Source organism: Gigantopelta aegis, chromosome 6 (assembly GCF_016097555.1).
Source record: "Gigantopelta aegis isolate Gae_Host chromosome 6, Gae_host_genome, whole genome shotgun sequence".
NCBI lineage: Eukaryota > Metazoa > Mollusca > Gastropoda > Neomphalida > Peltospiridae > Gigantopelta > Gigantopelta aegis.
Window position 1 is genome coordinate 69,192,901 of NC_054704.1, and position 24,746 is coordinate 69,217,646.

A 24,746-nucleotide genomic window follows, 5' to 3' on the forward strand; every position below is an offset into this window, starting at 1 on the left:
AATATGCCACAATTGAATGGAGCTTTGAATTTTGGTGTATGTGAACCACAAATAATTAACACTGATATAAACTGAGGCCAAGGCAACATGAAACCATATTTAGAAATTATTACTGTCCTCTGAAGATGGTGACAAGACAATAACACGTTATTTATGGTCCCGAGGTTGCATATCAAAAACTAGATTTATGTAATAAAGTTCGTGTGTTTGTTTATTTTGTTTAACGATACCACTAGAGGACATTGATTAACTAATCATCGGTTATTGGATGTCAAACATTTGATAATTCTGATACAGTCTTAGAGAAGAAACCCGTTACGTTTTTTCCATAAGAAGCTAGGTATCTTTTATATGCATCATCCCACTGGCATTCCTCAGATGACTACGTGTCAGAATTACCATATGTTCAACATCCAATATCCGATGATTAATTAATCAATGTGCTCCAGTGGTGCAAACGTTTTTAATCATTTATGTGGTTAATCGTTGACTTCATGCTTTAAAATATTGGTGATTATAATAGTATATGTATAACCGAATATACAGTTTAATTTGATGCTTACATTATGCTTTATGATGATTTAAATAATATGATATTATTCTTCGCAATCATTTCAGCTTTTCAAAATAATAAAAATATTAATAAATTCATCGTCCTATAGTATACGAATTATCTGATGTCCTGCAAGTGATGAAAATGATGTTCCTTTGAACAAGAGACAAAGAATTCTATGATTCTGACTTAAAACCTTATTGGTGTATCAACGATGGCATTTCTTTGTTGTCTTTCTTAAAAGGACAAACCCTAGTTTTTAAACACTAAGGCATATTGTTCACTATTAGAGCCGTTTATGATCTTTAAAATCAAACTTTACTTATATTTTATTGTTTAGATTATCCATTTCCGTACAACCGAAGTTTTTCTGGTCATCCTGGTGTTTCTAATACCACAAAATGCATTTTTTAAATATTTTTAAAAACGCACGTGCGTCTGAGAAGTAAGAGTTATGGAGTCGAGTTTTAGTCTGTTTTAACGGTATTTCACCGTTTCAATGCCACAGACTCTTGTTTCATTATCGTGTAACGTTATACAAAAATGTGTTACAGGTTTGTAACTTAACCAAACTTAGTGTCCATTTTTACGGGTTGAAAATAGGGTCTGTGCCTTTAATTTAGTATGAATAAAACATCATCAGAAAAACATCATTTGAAAAACGTGATTTCTCAAATACCACCATCATTATTAGAAGACCGCATAGCTCAATTACGTGTCATCTAGCCGGCCAAGAAGGTATGTGGGAGTATGTAAATAGGCTCGTGGGGATTCCCAAAAATATTTCAATCGCTTAGTTGGCTTTACGATCAGAGTTGTGTTTGGATAGCTGAACAAAGTTAGCAACAGAAGATGGCAACTGGATTAGAATTCGACGCAAACCGCGTGGGTGGTGTTTCAACAATGGTACTACGGGTCCTTCTATTAACCACTTTATTTTATGTCTAGAGAGACAGTCAGGTAACATGGTCGCATAGAGAGTTCAGTTTTAGTTTATATGTCAGCTGAGTCAATTAGACAATATGCAGTACGCGTCTGTAAGTCGACTTCCATGTTTTAGAACCCATTTGTTCGTCTGGACGATTTACGATATTACCTCCTCTCACTGTGGTATGGATTCTAAGAGAAAATAAACTGTTCTAATTTTTCATAAATTCCCTTCAATTCCGCCACATCCAATCTGCAAAGCTGTTCAGCGTGTGGCTTGACAGTGAACGATCAAGACCATTCTCTTAGACAGTATAATGAATGGTAAATAACTTCGCTAGCAGCAATCAATGGCTGCAGTAATATTTTCCGCTTTTCTTGCTTTAAGTAGATTAAGTGCTGTGCCCCGATCTTGTGTCTTTTGATGGAGAGTTCCAGTTTTCTATGAACCACGGTAACAGGAGATCAATAAAACGACGGTTACTGTAGAGGTTATGTCCCCATTGGTAGTCACTGTACTTTAGTAGAGAATACCGCCACGCATTGTAGAGAGACGGTTATTGTAGAGGTTATGATCACCACGTTTACTGAGTGCATTTTAGTAACGAGCACTAAGACGTTTTGTAGTGGTTCAAATCCCGTCAAATCATACATTCATTCATCTTTATCATCTGTCACCCTCTGCCTATCTTTCTCATTATCTTAATATAAAAAATACTTTCCAATTTCTCCCACGATTTCAATCTGTTTCGACCCTTTCTGTCAGTTTCCTCCGACTCTGTCTTCTGAATTGTCCACACCATCGCCTGCTTGTCTCAACTTCCTCCACGGGTGCAGTGTCTGTGTATTCCCTTGCCCCCACTGGCATCCTCGTCCTCTGCTGCTAATAAAGCTGGTCTGACCCACGGTATTAACTAACAACCGCCGGTAGTAGGGGTGCATAGTAGGTGGTTGGTTACACGTGCCTCTTAACAATGCCAGAAGTAACTCCCGAAGTGGTCAGTCTAAGCCCACAACTAAAAGCTGATGGGAAATGGCAGGTGTGTGAAACAGATAGCCACAAGAGACAAGCATATGTCGCGGTTGGAGAGACAAGGACTGGAATGTGGAGATGGACAGCGAAATAAGTTGAAAGATAGGAGGAGTCTCCAGATCGGGAAGAAATGAAATGGAATTCAAAGGGGAGAAAGGAAAGGGGGCAGTGGGATACAAAAAATAAAGAAGAAGAAGAAGAAGATGATGTTTTGTAGAGATCATCCTATTGAAAATGTTAGATCACCAGTTGCTCGCTGTATTACCATGCTTTCTAGAGAGCTGGGTATTGAAAATGTTACGACAACCAGTTACTCAGTTTATTTTAGTATTGAGCACTAACATGTTTTGTAAAGATATTTGTATTGAAAATAGTATGACCACCAGTTACTCACTGTAGGTTAGTATTGAACACTAACATGTTTTGTAGAGATATTTGTATTGAAAATCGTATGACCACCAGTTACTCACTGTATTTTAGTATTGAGCGCTAACATGTTTTGTAGAGATATTTGTATTGAAAATAGTATGACCACCAGTTACTCACTGTATTTTAGTATTGAGCGCTAACATGTTTTGTAGAGATATTTGTATTGAACATGTTATGAGCACCAGGTACTCACTGTATTTTAGTATTGAGCACTAACATGTTTTGTAGAGATATTTGTATTGAAAATGTTATGACAACCAGGTACTCCTTGTATTTTAGTATTGAGCACTAACATGTTTTATAGAGATATTTGTATTGAAAATAGTATCACCACCAGTTACTCTCTGCATTTTAGTATTGAGCGCTAACATGTTTTGTAGAGATATTTGTATGGAAAATGTTATGACCACCAGGTACTCAGTGTAGTTTAGTATTGAGCACTAACATGTTTTGTAGAGAAATTTGTATTGAAAATGTTATGACAACCAGGTACTCAGTGTAGTTTAGTATTGAGCACTAGCATGTTTTGTAGAGATATTTGTATTGAAAATGTTATGACAACCAGGTACTCAGTGTAGTTTAGTATTGAGCACTAACATGTTTTGTAGAGATATTTGTATTGAAAATGTTATGACAACCAGGTACTCAGTGTAGTTTAGTATTGAGCACTAACATGTTTTGTAGATATATTTGTATTGAAAATGTTATGACAACCAGGTACTCAAGTGTATTTTAGTATTGAGCACTAACATGTTTTGTAGAGATATTTGTATTGAAAATGTTATGACCACCAGGTGCTCACTGTATTTTAGTATTGAGCACTGACATGTTTTGTAGAGATATTTGTATTGAAAATGTTATGACAACCAGGTACTCCTTGTATTTTAGTATTGAGCACTAACATGTTTTGTAGAGATATTTGTATTGAAAATAGTATGACCACCAGTTACTCTCTGCATTTTAGTATTGAGCGCTAACATATTTTGTAGAGATATTTGTATGGAAAATGTTATGACCACCAGGTACTCAGTGTAGTTTAGTATTGAGCACTAACATGTTTTGTAGAGAAATTTGTATTGAAAATGTTATGACAACCAGGTACTCAGTGTAGTTTAGTATTGAGCACTAACATGTTTTGTAGATATATTTGTATTGAAAATGTTATGACAACCAGGTACTCAAGTGTATTTTAGTATTGAGCGCTAACATGTTTTGTAGAGATATTTGTATTGAAAATGTTATGACCACCAGGTACTCACTGTATTTTAGTATTGAGCACTGACATGTTTTGTAGAGATATTTGTATTGAAAATGTTATGACAACCAGGTACTCCTTGTATTTTAGTATTGAGCACTAACATGTTTTGTAGAGATATTTGTATTGAAAATAGTATGACCACCAGTTACTCTCTGCATTTTAGTATTGAGCGCTAACATATTTTGTAGAGATATTTGTATGGAAAATGTTATGACCACCAGGTACTCAGTGTAGTTTAGTATTGAGCACTAACATGTTTTGTAGAGATATTTGTATTGAAAATGTTATGACAACCAGGTACTCAGTGTATTTTAGTATTGAGCACTAACATGTTTTGTAGAGATATTTGTATTGAAAATGTTATGACAACCAGGTACTCAAGTGTATTTTAGTATTGAGCACTAACATCTTTTGTGGAGACATTTGTACTGAAAATAGTATGACCACCAGTTACTCACTGTATTTTAGTATTGAGCACTAGCATGTTTTGTAGAGATATTTGTATTAAAAACAGTATGACCATCAGTTACTTACTGTATTTTAGTAGTTGTAGAGATCGATATTTGTATTGGAAAGCTTATGACAACCACGCTGTTTTAGTAGCGAACGCCAACATGCTTTGCACAAAGCATCATCACTGTTTGGTCAGTGATTCATGAGTGCATGTAAATATATCTGTTTAAATTTTCAGTGATCTCTATCTTGTGCATGTTTAGCTTTTTTAACCAGACTAGGAAGTGGCAGTCCTCCTACTGCTGAAAGACCTGACAGTGACTAATGGGAGCAGTCGATCATCATGTCAAAATGTCCTTTTGACTGCCTTTTGCATAGATGCGATTTTGAACGTGTTAATAGGTATGTCGTTCAAACGTATAGTTGAAAAGTGAACATTTGGCTGTAAACTTGTTGAATCGTGTGTTGAACATATGTTCTGAATATTTGGCAGTAAACTAAACTTGTTGAAACGTACTAAATACATACCAGTAACCTTGTTGAATAGCGTGCTCAACATTTGGCACCAAAACCTTACTTGCAGAATCATGCCAGTGATTTGGAAATAATTTTGAAAACATTCCGAATTATCCTGAGGGTATACGACATGTTTCGTTTGAATGTTTTGTTTTATAAAATAAATAATTTGTAATGTAAAACTGAAGACTGATTTAGTTAGTTTTCTTTATAAATAAATAAATAATTTTTAATGTAAAATTGAAGACTGATAACCTATCCTGTACGTATTGGTATGGTTCGCGTACTGCGGCCACTAAAATAGACTCCCCCGATATTTTTTGAATTTGTATGCTCCCAAATAACGTTATAAAAGGCGAAGTGTCATTGGTCAATATTTAAATTATTATTTTCTGACGAAATGTTACCTGGACATTGGAGACTACGCAGTGTTGTTAGCAATCCGATTAAAATTAGTTTTACTGGTCTAAATAAGGCATTCGTAATTCACATGAAACATATCGTATACCCTCAGGATAATTCGGAATATTTTCAAATTATTTTCAAATCACTGGCATGATTCTGCAAGTAAGGTTTTGATTGGTGGACATGAGCTCCAACTGGCTGGTGTTAGATCCACATGTAATAGTGGAGCTAATTTTAATTAGATTGGTATGAGACACACATTGTCGGAAGTGCGTGAACCGTGAAACAATGTGAATAACGTATTAGGTATTCATTCATAACAGACCTCTGCAATAAAACATGATCACTAATCGCTTGTATAAACTATGTATGAGACACACATTGTCAGAAATACGAGAACCACTAAAGTGTAAATGACGTCATAAGGATTAATTTATCACAGGAATCTGTAATAAAACGTCTGTTTGCCATCATCTAATATATCCATCACACTTTCAGTATGATCGCGTACAAGTACTTGGGATTGATCATATGTCAACTCATTTCATATATCAATATATAATGGTGTTTGAAGGAGAGTTAGGAGACAAATTTATCGATCTGTAAATATCAGGATCTTTTGACGTCTGTTCTAGACTGAAATAGACTACAGAAGAGTCCGTAGTTATAAATCTATTTCTTCGTCCTGCATATATACCTTCATAGCTCTTTTAATTGTGCCATATTAAGTTCACAGTTAAAGTTTGTTTTGTTTAAAAACACCACTACAGCGCATTGATTAATTAATCATCGGCTATTAGATGTCAAACATTTGGTAATTCTGACTCGTATTCATCAGAAAAAAAACCGCTACATTTTTCCATTAGCAGCAAGGGATATTTTAGATGTCACTTTCCCACAGACAGGAAAGCACATATCACGCCCTTTGACCAGATGTTATGCACTGGTTGTAACGAGAGAGAAAATATCCAATCAATTGAATCACCGAGGTGGTTCGATCCTGCGACACGAGCAGCTCTGGCGAGCACTCAACCGACAGAGCTAAATCCTGCCCCATCCGCCACCCCTATTAAATTCACAGAGACAAACCGTGAAATACCTGTAACAGTTGGATGAACAATGACTGTGATGTGGAAACACATTTTAAAACGAAGATAATATGCTACAATGGAAACAAAACAATGAACACCAAAGGAAAGAATGAAAATTTGGCACAGAAATATTACAAATTATAATATGGCTGAGGTAAAGGAAATCGAATTGTCTTTAGAATTATAATCTTCCAAGCCCCCAATACACAAAACGCCGTAAGCCTAGTTTTGGACGTAAATATTAATCTACAGCTAAACCACAATTCCTAGAGTACTATTAAAAGTATAACAAATATAGTTAGAAGTACACATATTTCGTTTTTCCTTTTGACTTTAAACTGCTCCATCTTCCGTAATGATGTAATTTTCGTAGTGAAATAGATGCCAAACATATGTACACGGGTGACCGGTATAACTAGTCGCAGGTTTAAACTTACGATTATTTTTGTGAAAATGGCTCCACTGGTTTGTAATCAGAGGCGGATCTAGGGGTGCAAGGGGCCCCCTTCCCCCCCCCCTAAATTTTGCGAGTTATAATTTTATTATATATTAATTTCCATCCCCATCCAAATCTCCTCCAAAGTTCCCTTGGCATTCTGCCTCATCTCACGGAGCCCTCCTCCCACCACCTAAATAATAAAATGGTGATAAAAACAAAACTGTCACAAATTACAATACTGTAATATAATTGTTGGTTTTAAATATGATCACCATCTTATCTTACTTGTTATAATCCTCCCGGTTTAACGGAAAATCTAATCACCCACAGGCTAATGCGTCAATCTAGATGTATAAGTATATTCTGAAGTCCCGCGCGGCTTTTGTCCCTTACTGCTTACCGGCTGGTTATTATTTCCAGTATTGATCTGCTGCAAAAAAAGCCAGTTTTTTGGCGACCTAAGCCTGTTGAGTAGATTGGTGGGGAAATATGGCTGTGTAAGAATAGCAGTCCTCTGACACCCGTCTTTTTACAGCTCCTCGCCACGGTGCTCGGTTGATCTCTGGAGAGTTCACGTCTCTCTAGATTCCATGATAAAGTCCGCGTGTTCTATACAGTCTTGTTAATCAAATATCGGTTGGAAATCGATGTGTGCAAAACACCGATATGTACGTTGAACAGATCAGTCTTTATTGCTGTTGTAACATATTAGCGACGTATATAGCTTTCAAACAACCAAACTTATCTATTGTAAACATTTTCTTGTTTAGAATATCAGTGTCTGCATATACAGTCACTGATATTCCCCATGACGTCATTTATATGCTGCTATGACATATTAACGTCTGCTAGAACCTTTAAACGATTAAACGTACGAATGGTAAACATTTCTTGTTTCGAATACCAGTGTTTGTATATATGCTGACATGGATATTCCCTATGACATCATTTATACGTCTTCTTAGACTACTAAATCCAAAACGACTAAAGTTACCTATTGTAAACTTTTTCTTGTTTAGAATATCAGTGTCTTTATATATATATATATATATATATATATATATATATATATATATATATACAAAGTGGGGTTTTTCTGGTCGTTGTGATGTTTGTAGCAGTTGATCCCGCATTTTAACTCCAAACAATTTCGTATGTATGTATTTATGTATGTATATACAATGTTATATGTTGTATATATGTGTGTATATATATATATATATATATATATATATATATATATATATATATATATATATATATATATATATATAAAGATATTTGAAAATAAAATGAAGTTTGAGCTAATAGAAACATTGGGACACTGATATTCTAAACAAACCAAAAATATTTCAAATGCAGTTTTGCGCATTATAACGACACATTAGTCGTAAGCATCTTACAATGTATAGCAGCAAATACAGGTTATTTGCTTTACACAAGAACTCTATGGAAACTACAATGTCAAATCTGATCTAACTAGGTAAAGTTTTATATTACAAAGTAAAGTATACACCAATATTGATATTTTGCAAATAACTATCTCATCAAATAAAGGTATATAGACACACACACACACACACAGAGAGAGAGAGAGAGAGAGAGAGAGAGAGAGAGAGAGAGAGAGAGAGAGAGAGAGAGAGAGAGAGAGGGGGGGGGGGAGCTGTTGTATTTAAGCCTGCATCCAACTCGTGTTAATTTTCGTACGTATTATTATAGCTTATCACAAGAGGTGTTTGTTAATTAAATGAAGACAGTAATAAATTTAAAGGGACATTCCTGAGTTTGCTACACTGTAAGATGTTTCCGACTAATAATATTTTAGGAAATAAAATGAAATTTAACCTAGTACAAATATTAGAACGATCAGAAACACATTCAATATACAGCCACTAATATTTTATGCAGAAAAATATATTTAATATGTAATAACAATCGTTAAAAAGTCTCTGTTAGTCGATAACATCTTAAAAATTCTAGCAAACTCAGGAATGTCCCTTTAACCTTCAAATACGTAATCTCAAATAAAACTTGTACCAAATCTACCAAGAACTACGTGTTCGCAAGCTTGTAATTGAAACTACCGCATTCACATTAGTTCAAAAAGGTAAACGAAAGAGAATGGTATCTTGACACTTTGTTAAATTCAATTAAGGAAACCTCTTTGAAGACTGGCTGTGAACGCAGGTGAAGATATAGAGAATTCGTCACGAGTATTTGTTAATATGAAACTGTCAACCGAGTCTTATGTCAGTCGGTATTTCTCGAGGTTGTGCAGAGACAAATACTGATTAATTAGACGAGGTTGATATTTTACATATTAAAAAAACACGAGAAGCCAATTCTATTTATCCTATAACACTTCTAAAATAACATTTTTGATAAAGATTTTAGTAAATCACAATACTAAAGAAGCCGCCATTGGTAATATGACGTCATCACGATTAGCACAAATTAGTTTGACGTCACGCATTTTCAATAAATCTTTGAAAACGTTACGCTCAGGTACACAGATCTTGTTGGCCTGTAAGCAAATGACCTATCCACAGCAACACCTTACCTAGAGACCTTGCAAATTTGCATATCATTATTAACCGGGTTAATACATTAAATTATCACATGGGTTTATGATATGGGTATTATGGGTACATTATAGAATAAATTTACGCATTACCCATCAACGTGTTAAACTAGTTAGTTTGAATTTCGACGAGTATGTTTTGATACAAGGGCTAACGCAATTGGTCAAAAGACGATGTCAGATGGATCATCCGGCCACAGACCACAATTAATTACGCTATATGTTTCTATATAGCCTTGGTGGCTATAACATTATTAATATTAGCAGGCCCATCGATTTTTGTATGTACCTTTGTCTGCCTGAGGGCAACATACCCTGAAAAGAACAACCCCTCTTGTCCAGCTCTTTCTCTCAGGATATTGATTTAAACAAACACACCCACTTAACCTGGCCGGAGTACACCTATTTTACACAAAAAAACACTACTTTTGTATGGGCCAGAATTACCACAAACAAGTCTTCAATGTCAACAAGTTACATATGTTTACAAACTACATGCTCTCCCCTTGTCAACTTCAGTCAAATAGTTGCCACTTCAAAGCTGTTTGCCATGAAATAATCGCAGTCAAACAGCAGACTACTTGCGCGAACATAGTTTACAGCAGCTCAACACATTCAGTGACAGAGGTATAAAATGAAATCAAATATTAGAACAATACGACAGCCATTCAGTTCTTCTAACAGTCATAATAATACAACTTTTTCAGAAACTTATATTTTGACTGTTACGCTATACTAGGATCAGACTGTCAACTGTCACGACTCTATGGTTGCGTTACAATTTTCACAACTCCCGACTTAAAATGGGTGAACTCAAACAAACAACTAAACGGTCGTAGGAGTTGTATACGACGAGAATCGAGTTGTAAGAGCGCGCAGACTAGCAACTGGACAGTCGTAGAAATCGAGAGATCGGCGAGTCGGCCAACTCCGTCGTGAACGTTGGTAGTCTTAACCTAGCATTACATTTTCCCAAACTTTTTTCTACTTGAGTCGTATTCTAAATATTGCTATGACATAAACGTGTTTAGGACGGTGAGCACTCGCGAACATTTTGACTGATACCATCGTCTTCTATCATATCACATTCATCTAACATTAGGCACAAAAACCAATCTAATTAAAATTAGCTCCACTATTACATGTGGATCTAACAGCAGCCCGTTGGAGCTCATGTCCAGTTGACCTTTCATTCGACCAATCAAAACCTTACTTGCAAAATCATTCCAGTGATTTGAAAAGAATTTGAAAACATTCGGGATTATGCCGAGGGTATACGAAATGATTCGGGTGAATTACGAAGTATGCCGGAAACTAATTTCAATATAACATTTTATATAAAATTCGTTTCAAGACGAAAAAAAACCGTGATGGTATAGCCATAAAATCTGTTTATACTAGTATACAATCCAGAGTTTATTACTGCACTTTTCCCCCTGTTTTTTTCAATATTGAAATAGACCAACAAGTTCGCCTATTGCATAAATAGTCTCGCCCGATATTTTTAAAATGTGTATGCTCCCGAATAACGCTATAAAAGGCGAAGTGTAATTGGTCGATATTTAAATTGTTATTTATAGATGAAATGTCACCTGGACATGGGGTTCCACGCAATGCTGTTAGATCTACTGGTGAGACCAGTAGAGCTAATTTTAATCAGATTGGCACAAAAACCAGTCTAGCGAGCAACCGTGATCGCTTGCCCTCTTGGACATGCCTCTTGACTGTATAAAGCATCAGTTTGATTGCCAAGAACCAGACGACATTGTAAATAAACTTGTATATTTGTAGTGTACAAACTGGTGGTTTATACACGTGTCAGTAAAATAACAAACTGCAGGCGGAAATTTTAGCGGAGTGTGGGTTGGGTGAAGGTGGTTAGACTGTGTGTCTATAGGGTGGGGTTGAGACATTTTTCCCTGGAAAATATATTGAAAACAAAATGAAAATATGCTTTAGCAGGCGAATAAGAGAAATAGTTTGTTTCCCTTTTATAAGGTTCGCAAGGAAAGTCGTACATTTTGGACTTAAATCATTATAATCCATATTAATCAGAAAGTCGTGTAGTATTTTGTGTATCTTACCTCCGAAGCTCGGACGAAGGCGAATGTCGTAGCCGTCCAATAGTCGTCGAATGGTGTCAGTAACGTTTTTAAACTTCTGCGTGTAATTCGAAGTACCTGATGCCCTGCAACACAACATTATAGAGATTTCAAAACATATGTAAATATGTTAGGCTCTCTCTCTCTCTCTCTCTCTCTCTCTCTCTCTCTCTCTCTCTCTCTCTCTCTCTCTCTCTCTCTCTCTCTCTCTCTCTCTCTCTCTCTCTCTCTCTCTCTCTTCCCCTCTCTCTCCGTATGTGTGCGTGTGTGTATATGTGTGTCTATGTGTGTGTGTGTGTATGTATCTGTGCGTGCGGGTATGCGTGTGCGTGCGTGCGTGTATGTGTGTGCGTGTGGATCCCTTTACCCTTCTTTGATCTCCACGTTATTTCTTTCCTATCTAACAGCTTCTCCTGACTGTCAACTTATTTTGCTCTCTCCACCTCAACATTGCCTCTTATCGACATGTGTAAATAGTTTGAAAGTTATTTGCTGGTAAATATCGCATGTTATGTCAATTACTTACCTATGTTATATCTGTATTTACAATTCAAACTTATTATAACAACAGCTGAATATGGCGATTAAAACGAGAGACAATAACAAAATAACGGGATAGAAAGTTTTGGTTTAAGACACCACTAGAGCACATGGATTTATTAATCATCTGCTACTGGATAATTTATTTCGCTGAATGTCGATTTATTAATCATCTGCTACATTTGATAATTTTGACATATAGTCTTGGAGAAAAACCCCGCTATATTTCATAAGTAGCAAGGGATCTTTTATATGCACCATCCCATAGACAGGACAGCACATACCACGGCCTTTGATATACCAGTCGTGGTGCACTGGCTGGAACGAGAAATAGCTCAATGGGCCCACCGCCTGGCTCAAACCGACCGCGCATCAAGCGGACGTTTTACAACTGGGCTACGTCCCGTCTTTGTAACGGGAGAGAAAAATTATTCTCAGTTCTTAATTGATTTTGAGCTACGAAGCTCATTAGTACAAAGCTATGTTTACATATAGGTAACAGGTGTGATGTACATAAGAATTTAGCGTTATAATATGGTTGATGGGAGAATGAACATTAAACACTGCTATTTGTAGCATAATAAAAAAAAATGAATAAGAAATATTTATTAAACATCGTAACTCTCAATTTTGTAGAATGTTGTAAAAATAAATACGAATGTAACATTCAGCGAAATAAAACATTTACGTCATACTTCATTAGAACATTTATTATAATCTGATTTTGCACTTCAAAATGGCAAAGACAAAGATCTATTTACGACAATTATGTCGTAAATAGTATTGTCGTAAATAGTGTTGTCGTAAACATGTATATTAGTGTGACTACAGTTATTTATGAATGCACCAGTGCAGACCATGACAGATGACATTAGAACACGGATGGCCGGACAGAAAAGACTGCAGTTCAGAAACATGACGGAAATACTGGACGTTAAAGAAATTAAAACTGTACTATTTGATAAAGATGAAACCTATACACACATCAATCACTTTCAAAACTTACGCGCTCATGCATTGAGACACATAAATAAAAAACATTTAAAAAAAATAAAAAATAATAAATAAAAAATTATATATATGAGCATGGTAACCATAATGATGCAAATGTGTGTATGGAATCAAAACAAGGCTATTTCACCAGGTATCACTATTTTCACTCCGTAATCTTCTGTATCGTGAACTAACATTTGAATATCTCTAATAATTTTCTGAAAATTTGCAACCTTGGTGAAATGACGTACATATATATATTTGGTATCAAATAAAAATGTTTAAAAGTTCTCCGAATTTTTTGTTGTGATTTTCCGAAAACTTGCAACCTTGGTGAAATGACGTATAATGAAAATTTAGAATCAAATAAAAATGGTTAAAGTTCTCCGAATTGTTTGTTGATGTGACTTTTAAGAAACAAGACTACGTACTATTCCAGCAGAATGAAATATGTTGCATATTAAAGAAAATTGAGCATTCGAAAGTGGATGCCATCCCTGCCATTGTACAAGCTTTGTGTAGAGGCCAGCACATCTATTCAGTGAGAATCGATCCCCTGACAGCTCGCACGCCGAACGGGAGATCTATCACAGAAATAACTGTCGTGTCCGACTGGCTCATTGAAACTCTCTCTTCACCTCTCACTTGAAAAGCTACACGATAAGAAGTTTGCTTTGTAAAGAGATGACAGTTTTTAGAAACTTGACTAATGATTTAGATAAACAGTTGTTTACCTAAATATGTGCATTAACAAAAACTAATGTGCAACAATCAATAGTTACAGTGTGTATAATCAGTTAATAGCTCGGTAATTATCCAGAAACACTTTACAAACGTCCCTTTGACTCTGTCTTGCACAGATATACGATTTTGATTGCGGTAACTGTTTCGTTGTTCTGATTTTTAAAAAATCAGATGATTTTATTTACGTCATTGATTAAATTTTATTTTAAACTTCGGTTATATGGCAGAGAAATAACAGAATTGTAGTTAATCACCAGACTCATAGGGGTTTTTTCTTTAGTAAAATAAAGATTTTATAGAACAATCTACATGTATTGCTGATTGATCATCAGACTCATATTGATGCTTTTTTTTTTTTTTTTTTTTTTTTTTTTTTTTTGGTAAAATAAAGATTTTATAGAACAATCTACATGTATTACTGATTGAATTACGGAAACACCAGTATTTCACGAGCCTCGGCCATCTCCCGGGAGAGTTCGTGTTTTACCCTTAACCGAACATCTGCCTGCAGGTTGATGGATGGTTTTGTAGCAGAATCTAATTTTGAAAAATATTCAGTGAAACCACAATAGTGTTATTTAATCCATCTCCCTTTTCGTTTAGCACCTTCCTCCACTTACTCGTGACAACATCAGCGACCACGTCCACGACGTCGCTGCGTGTAGTACCTACCTGCAGAGTTGGATCGTCAGGAGGAACATGATGTATAAATCCATTTGAGAAGGCGAAAGATAGTCCACACCGTGTTACCTATACGTCATCTCGCGTTCACCACGCGTTCATCATACATCACTTGAATCAAATGCTCCTCTTACAGGGGCGGCGCATGCGTGCTCTCGTTATTTTCACTTCATCATTCTGTCGCTAGATGGCGGAAATTTTGGAGAAATCTGAGATTGACTGGAACCTATGGCGGCAAGATCAATAACTTGCTGAGGCCCCTGCTCATCGACCACTCCTCAAAGACTATATAACGGTCTGGCTCCGATGACGTCTGCTCGCAAGACGCGATCGCCTGCTGGGGGAAAAAGGCGCGATCGTCTGCTAGGCGCTAATTAATTTGTGGGATAAATGAACAAATCGCCTATCATATATCATGCCGCAATTAAAACGGTTTCGTCAGGACGTGTGTAACTGGCAAATCGATCGTTATCAGATTGACATTATCACACCACACGTCTGCTGGGCGGTGGTTCGCAGACGTCGGGAACAAAGTTTCTTGTACATATTTTCTATACATGTAATAAGTATATATAATTATCAAATCAAATATCAAAATCAAATTGGTTTAAACAATATTTATTAACCATTAAATATGCGGTTTTGGAATGGGTCAACAGGCATAAGCCTATATTAAAGCCTCGCCCTATATTTTTCAAATACAAAGACATACAGCCAAGATCAGAGAGAGAGAGAGAGAGAGAGAGAGAGAGAGAGAGAGAGAGAGAGAGAGAGAGAGAGAGAGAGAGAGAGAGAGATGAGAGAGAGAGAGAGAGAGAGAGAGAGAGAATGGGCGTAAGTGGATGGTTAAGTCGTCTCAAAACGTTTACTTTTTATAATGAAGTCCTGGACAGATTTGAATTTGCATGTATTTTCTTGGTTACTAAGGTTCGAATAAACAAATAATAAAATGTTACAATTGCGATAAAACCAAATTATTGCAGGATCGAAACTATAGTTCAGTTAAAACTTTCAGATTTATGGTTTACTATATATGGAGTCGTCTGCGTAGTGATAATACCTAACTGAGAATACTTGATGTATAGTACATTAAACTGAAAATGGCTCCAGATTGAGTTGCACTGTCCTCGATCATACCTTGGTTTTATTACACATAGAACAGTTATATACAAATCATGTTTTTGGTGTTCAACTCCTGTTTTCTTTTAATTGAAAAGTTAAAGTTTGTTTTGCTTAACGACACCACTAGAGCACATTCCTTTATTAATCATCGGCTATTGGATGCCAACCATTTGGTAATTTCGACAAATAGTCTTAGAGAGGAAACCTGCTACATTTTTGCCATTAGTAGCAAGGGATCTTTTATATGCACCATCCCACAGACAGGATAGCACATACCACGGCCTTTGGTATACCAGTCGTGGTGCACTGGCTGGAACGAGTAATAACCCAGTGGGTTAACCGACGGGGATCGATCCCAGACCTACCGCGCATCAGGCGAGCCCTTTTTACCACTGGGTTACCTCCAGCCATTTACTGTATGGAGTCGTCTATTTAGTGATAATACGTAACTGAGAATAGCTGATGTATTGTATACATTAAAATTAAACTGTCTCAAGACTATGTTCTTTATTCGGATTGCCCTGTCCTCGCTCGTGCCCAGGTTTTATCATATCATAAGGTTTCATGTGTTGAACTCCTGGGTTGTTTTTAAGTACCTTATTATAAATACTGGAATTTTAAGTAGGGTAGGTAGGCACTACATTCACCGTTACGAGTCTAAATAAAATGTTATGTATGTACCTTTTACACACACACACACACACACACACACACACACACACACACACACCACACATACATACATACATACATACATACATACACATACATACATACATACATAGACATTAAAAATGTGGTCAGCACTTTTATTTAATAGAATAGAAATGTTTTATTTAATGACGCACTCAACGCATTTTATTTACCGTTATAATATGGCGTCAGACATATGGTTAAGGACCTAACAGATATTGAGAGAGGAAACCCGCTGTTGCCACTTCATGGACTACTCTTTTCGATTAGCGACAAGGGATCTTTTATATGCGCCATCCCACAGACAGGGCAATACATACCGTGGCCTTTGATATACCAGTCGTGCATTTTTATTTAATGTCATATTCGTTTTATCAACATAAACAGACGATCTTTCTTTTCTATTTTTTGTTGATCTTTTTTCGAATCGTGATTAAAATTAGAGACATTTTATAAATTGCTGAGTGTGTGTCATTATTGTATACCGAATGTCATATTTATCCATTACAGAAATATAGCACAAAATAAATGTGTAACCTTGACAAAATTAAATTAGAATGCGCCTTAAGCCTCAGTGGGATATGTGTTGTTTTTTAAGGTATCTAAAATAATTTTCTCACGAGTGAATTCGCCTGGGAAATTATCATGTTCGTAATATGATGAGATTATTTATTATCGTCCTAAGCCGCTGGAAGCTGATGGCGTAAAAAGTCGTCATTTGTTGTGTTTTTTTACAGGAAAGCCGGTAGTTTTACAACGGGTTCAAAACAAATTGCATTTATCTTTTAGAAAGTAAAGTTGGTTTTTGATTAATGACACAACTAGAGCACATTCGTTTATTAATCATCGGCTATTGGATGTGAAACATTTGGTAATATTGACATGACATTGTAGTCTTAGAGAGAAAACCCGCTACATTTTCCCATTAGTAGCAAAGGGTCTTTTATATGTATCATACCACAGACAGGATAGCACGTACCACAGCCTTTCATATACCAGTCGTGGGGCACTGGCTAAAACGAATAATAGCCCAATGGGCCCACCAACGGGGATCGATACGAGACCGATCGAGCATCAGGCGAGCGTTTTACTACTGGGTTACGTCCAGCCCTGTATTTTTTAGAATGCAAATGCAGTATTTTCACATTTACCTCAGTGTTTACCGGAAACTGTTACTTGTTTATTTACGACAACGTGTGAAAGTTTGACAAAAAAATATTGTGGTATTCAAGATCCGTGTAAAAAGATAGAATTCAATGGAATATTTGATAAAATAAAAAAATCATTGTCACAACAGTCCTTACATATTAGATGTCCTAGTAAGCTAGGCATGTCATGTCCCATTCTAAAGTTTGTTTTGTTTAACGACACCACTAGAGCACATTGATTAATTAATCATCGGCTGTTACGCGTAAAACGTTAGGTAATGATGACACGTAATCTTCAAAGGAAATGTGCTACATATTTTCCCATTAGTAGTAAGCGATCTTTTATATGTTTTTCCCACAAAGGACAACACATACCACGGCCTTTGATATACCAGTCGTGTGGCACTTATTAAGACGGAGAGGAGGGCCCTGTATGTCCATCGAGGTGGTTCGATCCTTCGACATAAACACCTCAAGCGAGCGCTCTACCGACTGAGCTAAATCCCGTCATTTATGTATTTATTTATTTTATTTTATTTTTATTTTATTTTATTTTATTTTATTTTATTTTTTATTTTATTTTATTTTATTTTATTTTATTTTATTTTATTTTTTTTATTTTTTATTTTATTTTATTTTATTTTTTATTTTTTTATTTTATTTTATTTTATTTTATTTTATTTCATTGTATATCTACTAAAAATCTAGCACGCTGCCCTGAGCACACACCCTCGGTTATTTCGGACGTCTGTCCAGACAACAAAGATACACTATTCTTCCTAAAACCGTGTACAGCTAAATCTTGTGTGTACGTAACATGTTTGGGAGATTGAATGGAAATTAAGCCAATATCGCAATACCAACGAGGTCAGCCTAAGTAGGTTATGGTCTGTCTAAGGTGGTCGGCGCTGGGTCAACCGGGGCTAGGTCAGTAGGTCAAGGTTATAGTCATGGTCGCGCATGTATGTGTCTCTCTTTGAACAAACACGTGACTTCAGACAATCAGGATTGTAGTTTTCATTGTTACTATGTATACAGAATACGGAATCAAATGAAAGGAGCAATAGCGGTAGCCACGCAATCACGACATTGTCAAAATGTCATCTCTTTATAGATAGTAATATAACCGCGAAAGCTCGTTTGCGGTTTAACGGCCTAATTCACAAACCTCTCTTAAGCAATATTGCATCATCCTGGTAAGTCATTTTGTATTGCAGTACGTGAGCGCAAAGTTACAAAAGCTTAGTGAATCAGGCCCCAGATTTAATAACCCGGGTGTTTGTTAAATTGTTAATCATAGAATTTGACGGGTATGACGCTACCTTTTCGATCCACGAATTTAAGTACTCAAAGAAATGTGTATTTTAGGTTACCCGTGAAAATGTAAGCCCACGACAAAAAGGCTTTTGCAGTAATACAGCTCTTAATGCTGCCAGTCATATCCGTTCTTTAAAAAACCCAACATTTTTTATAAACGTGATATCGGATGTTGTCATAAAATATTGTTTTATCTGGGCAGTAAATGTATTTGTGTATTTAATATCCCCAAGTATGCATATTGCTTGCTCTTGAACCCCTCCCCCCACCACCACCACCTCCTCCGTGATCATCGGCTTAAAACTACTCCACCCACAAGCTTGCGAACGTGGTAAATGGATGGCCTCTTGCCATACTAAATCTGTAAAATGTGACGTTTTTCATCCAACATGGTGCATGACCACGCGATGTATAAATTGATTTTGGATTTTCTAAACGCTTAAGAGGAGAAAGCAATAAAATCATGGATTTTTATTTCAAAATTTTTGTTTGTGAAAGGCCGCCTACTTTTATTTTTTATTTTACTGATTTTGTTTTCTGAAATAAAATTACGTTTTGTATTTATTTTATATAAAAAGACATATATAATAAAATTATGCCACAGACTGCACATTTATAGAGTATGCCAGTAACTGTCAGACCCACTTCGCCAAACAGACCGGGATTAGGAATAAAGATACTCAGTGATATAAGTAAATTATTGGGGAAATTGGTTTTGTTTTTTGTTTTGTTTTGTTGTTTGTTGTTGTTGTTTTTTTGTTTCTTTGAGTTTGTTTTGGATTTTTTTTTCTGAAAATCTATCAATTAAATTTAACTATGACATTGTTTTCTTGATAACACCACAATGACTACACGCTATGGTCAGTCACACAACTGAATGCACACTGTGGGCATGGGTGTTTGGGTCTTGATTGAACGCGTTAGGTGTTTAATTAGTACCAGTCGATGGAACACTATTGTAAACGCAAAATGCCGATTCATGATAGGACACAGACACATTTTGTTTGTGTGTTATAATGAATAAAAATAGTCGCAATAGTGTTCTATCGGCTTGTACTAATTAAACGCCTGGAAACTCCAGCCATGACCCGAACGCCCGTGACTGTGAGTTTACACATTTAGCTCACTGTGACGTCATGCTACGACATTCGGTAAACTAATCTGTCCAATTACTGTGAGTATAATATTTAAAATTATTAAAAACAAATCTTTCTATTATATGTTATTTCGTACTCATTCTTTTGTATTACTTATTCGCCACAATAAAAATGTACATTTAAAGATATAGTAAAACATTTACTCGTCTAGCTGTCTTATTTTAACCAAAAAAAAACCCCACCTAGAAGCGAACTACAGAGTTATATCCCTTAGATAACTTTTCTACGTTTGTAAGTGTCACCGTAGATCAAAATGATTTCTTATCGAGTTTTCCTTTCACACTGAATTATATTGCCAGTTTCATCTTCACATGAAATAATGCATTGTTTGTAAGCACATTGCCATGAATAACTCGGCAAAACATGTCTAAACAGTTAATACGCAGTGCTCTGTCATTATTTAGTGTAGTTTTAACGACGATAAAAATATAATTATATTATCTCTTCACTCTCTGATTAATGTGAAGACCAATTTTCATTATTACAGTGCATTACAAACTAAATTGTTATTCTTTAGCAAAACGTTTTTGCTTATGTCTCGATTATATAATAGTCCCTTTTTTTCTGTCCAATGTTTTGGTTCAATTGTTTTGAAAATTTCCGAGGTCGTCTTCTAGGCGATGTCTTATTTTTATTGTTCGCGTTATAGTTTATAAACCACTATAAAAGGGTTCTGAAAACAATAAGTACATTGTGCTCTTATTTTAAAATTAATTTTTACCATTTTATGTTAAGCATTTTAAGTTTGGCATTCATCAGCCAATGATAGATGAATCCATGTATCCATGTGGTGTCATAAAACCTTGTTTTTAAGTTTTATTTGGGTGCTGTTTTGGGTTTAGGTGTTTTTTTCCTTCAGTTTTTTCTCTCTTTTTTTTCTTATTAATATATTCTTTACTTTTCTTTTCTCCCTTTTTTTTAAAGCACCGATAAAAATTTAGACATTTCAAAACACGACGGAGTTAACAAGCTTCACAGACACAATCCCCTACAGTGCCGCATCAGTGCTTCCGCCAATTACGGCAGTACGAGTTTGTTCCCTTGAGCGTGCTCTCTATTTATCACTGAAAATCTAACTAATGTAATTCCTGCCACTGAATTTGTCTCGAGATATTTGTTAACAGAATCACGTCATAACATTTTATTGTTCTTTCTCCGTGACACGACAAACGCGTGTTAATTTCACCACACGGGACGGACGGATCGTGAAATTTTAAATAACGCGATATTTGGGAGCGAAAACGTAACATTGTTTTCGAAAGAGTATAAATATTATTACTCTGGTGAAATCAGATTTTAGAGACGAAGCTAAAATGATTTGCTGACAGTAATATTCGTAAATCTTTTTTTATTGGGTCTAACACTATGTAAAGAATACGTGTTCTGTTGGATTTGACAGGAATGGGGTGATCTGGGGCATGAAATTCAGAAATAACGCTGAGTAGTATTTTCGTTGAACAAAAGAAAGGTTTGTTCGCATCTAGTGATTTCCCTAGAAATTTGGCAAGGCATGGTAGACCAAACACTGGGGCATTTTCACCATTTTCGGGGCACTTGTATGTCATTAAAAATACACAAAAATTAATTGAAATAATCATTAATGTAATTTATGTGCTTGCTTTAATAAAGGAATGGAAAAAGATATAAAAGGCATATTTTATTAATTAATAATACCTTTTTGGGTGTTTTATAAAGGCAATTTTAGAATTAATTACTGAAAAAGGCCTGTTTAATCTCAGGGCAGCATAGTGTTGATTAAGGCAAGATGGTACTAGACTACTGAGGCATAGTGCCGCACCATGCTAAAATAAGCTAGGGAAAACACTAGCATCATTGTCCATTTTCAACAGGATACATCCTAAGTATTTTTCGCCAATTTTACATTTAATACCTTCTGATAATTTAATATCTGTTTTCTTTACGTTTGCTAAAAAGCAAACCGAAACTCCTTTACAATTCATATAATATTAAATAATGAATAACACAACACACCATAACAAAAAACAAAACAACCAATGATGTACCCATCCATCCACCCCTCATAGAATGTTTGTTTAAATATTTTATCATATTGGTCTCAACGCAGTGTCTAAACGGCTATTTCCAAATAATATAATATAATAATATAATATAATGTATAATATAATAATAATAATAATAATAATAATAATAATAATAATATAGATATAGTTATTTCCAAACTGGTGCAATACTCAGCAATGAGTTTTAACATGTGTTATGCGTATCTGTTTCATTAATACATTCCACTGAGATAAGATTATACTAAATCGCATACTAGTATCTGCCTGCAATGGGAATGAGTGAAACAAGCCTTGGAGTAGACAACCGTGTAATCTGTTGTTATGCAAATAGTATTCTCTACAAACAAACGATTTTTTAAACATAAAAATAAGTCATAATATGTAAAGTTTGGATATTTTTATAATGAACTGTAAACGAAATCTGTTGAGGTCACCGTGTGTGTTTATTGTTATGTGTGTACATGTACAAAGAAGACGGGTATCGAATATGTAATAAAGGTTGTACTAGCTAAACAACTTAGGGTCTCAGTTCTTGAACCCCCCCCCCCCCCCCCCCCCTGCGCGTGCTGTAACCTCGCCGTGGTGCAGGGGTGTAACATTCTCTTTGAGAATGGCCAGTACAGCACAAAATTGAAGTTTTGAGTAAAATTCAGTATCCGTAAAATTCTGTGATATTTGTGTTTTTGCACAGTTCTTTACACTGTTTTTGTTTAAGTCTTGAATTTTTATATTGATGTTGATCATCACTTTATTTATTTGCATTACCATAGTTTGACACCCAATAGCCGATGTATTTTTCGTGCTGGGGTGTCGTTAAACATTCATTCATTCATTCATTCAGTTCTTGAACACACCAATAGTACCATATACCATATATATATATATATATATATATATATATATATATATATATATATATATATATATAATAATAATAATAATAATAATAATAATAACGAAGGTGATTCAGTGCTCTATCGTCTCATCTAATAGGGGTATTCTCACTAGCTACTTAAAACGAAAAAACCCGCTACTATATAAAAAGGACCACCCAGTTTGTATTATATTCACACAGATTTGTGGAACAGTATTTTTGTATAAAGAATTAATTATGATTCTATGTTCTTTGAATCCCATTCAGTGTTAAAACATACAATATGGCGTTTATGAACATATAACCACAATTGTCTATGTATATATCCAATGAGTTCTGCCTTTTGCAGGTTTATGTTTTTTCAAACCAGGCTATGGGAGTGGCAGTCCTCTTGTAAGCGGAGAACGAAAGATGTAATATCCTGGGGAATGGCAATTGATTTATAGACAATGCACATTCATTTTAAAAGTTATAACCTTGTCAAAACCTCCTTTTGACTCTGCCTTATGCAGAGATAGATTTGTATTTCGATAACTATTTTGTTCTGATTTGTAGTCTGTATTTAGATAAAGAAGACACCCATTAGACTTCATTTATGTATTTACCATAGTTTGACACCCAATAGCCGATGTATTTTTCGTGCTGGGGTGTCGTTAAACATTTATTCATTCCATCTCATTTAGTGGATCTCAGTGGACCCATTCTCTTATTATTTTGTTCCAGTTCCAACCAATGCCGCACGACTGACATGTCCAATGCCGTGGTATTGTTATCCAGAATGTGGAAAAGTTCATATAAAAGATCTCTTGCTGCTAATGGAAAAATGTAGCGGGTTTCCACTAGGACTTCAAGTCAAAATTATCAAATATTTGACGTCCAATAGCCGATGATTAATAAATCAATGTGCTCCAGTGGTGTCCTTAAACAAAACAAACTTTAACTTTTATCATTCCATCTAGTACGATCATTTACTTTTAGAGTAATTAAATCTAGAAAGATGTAATTCCGCTAGAATTTTTTTGTTGTTGTTCTAGAGAACTGTAAATAATTTGAAAGCTGAAGCATTCACGAATTCATTCTTGATTACGTTCTATCATGATCCTGTCATTATATAAAGATAGACACTTCAAAAGCTATAACGTTGGGGGTTTATCTTCAAATTTTAGGCTACAGTTGATACAGCAGTGTCCTTGTATTCGTTGCTCGTTTAGATAACGCCCTAAAAAAGGTTGATTATGGGATTCAAAGTAAAAAAGAAAAAGAAAAAAAAACGTTATGGGAAAAGCAATGGATGGTTTTCAAAAGTTACGTAACGATGTCAAATCAATCTGTCATTTTTATTTATAAAATACATACAGACAGCCATAGCCAGTTTTCTTTTATTGATGATTTTTATCAAATGATAGAAGTCTTATTAATACCAGAGAAAGAAATCAAAACTACAAACAAAAAAATCCACTGATTGTGATCTAATGACGTCGCGGTCAGAGATATATAACGGAGACAGAAAATACAAAAATCTTAGATATAATTTTTTTAATGAAACGAGCTAACTTTCCATTATCTGACCGAACGAAAGTCAGGTTAGATACAAAGCAGGTTAAAGAGGTGCGTAAAAATTGTATTTAACAAAAACGAGAGTGATATT

At 35.3% G+C, this 24,746-nt stretch overlaps 1 protein-coding gene across 1 annotated transcript in view; it reads right to left on the bottom strand.

Annotated features, from left to right (window-relative positions):
- LOC121375773 (gamma-aminobutyric acid receptor subunit beta-like) overlaps positions 1 to 15,470 on the bottom strand; it is a 93,941-nt gene extending 78,471 nt beyond the window's left edge. Inside the window, exons 1-2 of the mRNA XM_041503400.1 lie at positions 15,448 to 15,470; positions 11,770 to 11,834 (exon numbers count right to left, since the gene is read on the bottom strand). Of these exons, the coding sequence (XP_041359334.1) occupies positions 11,770 to 11,834; positions 15,448 to 15,455 (73 nt within the window). The 5' untranslated portion in view covers positions 15,456 to 15,470. The remainder of the gene's footprint in view (positions 1 to 11,769; positions 11,835 to 15,447) is intronic.
- Positions 15,471 to 24,746: the final 9,276 nt, after the last annotated feature.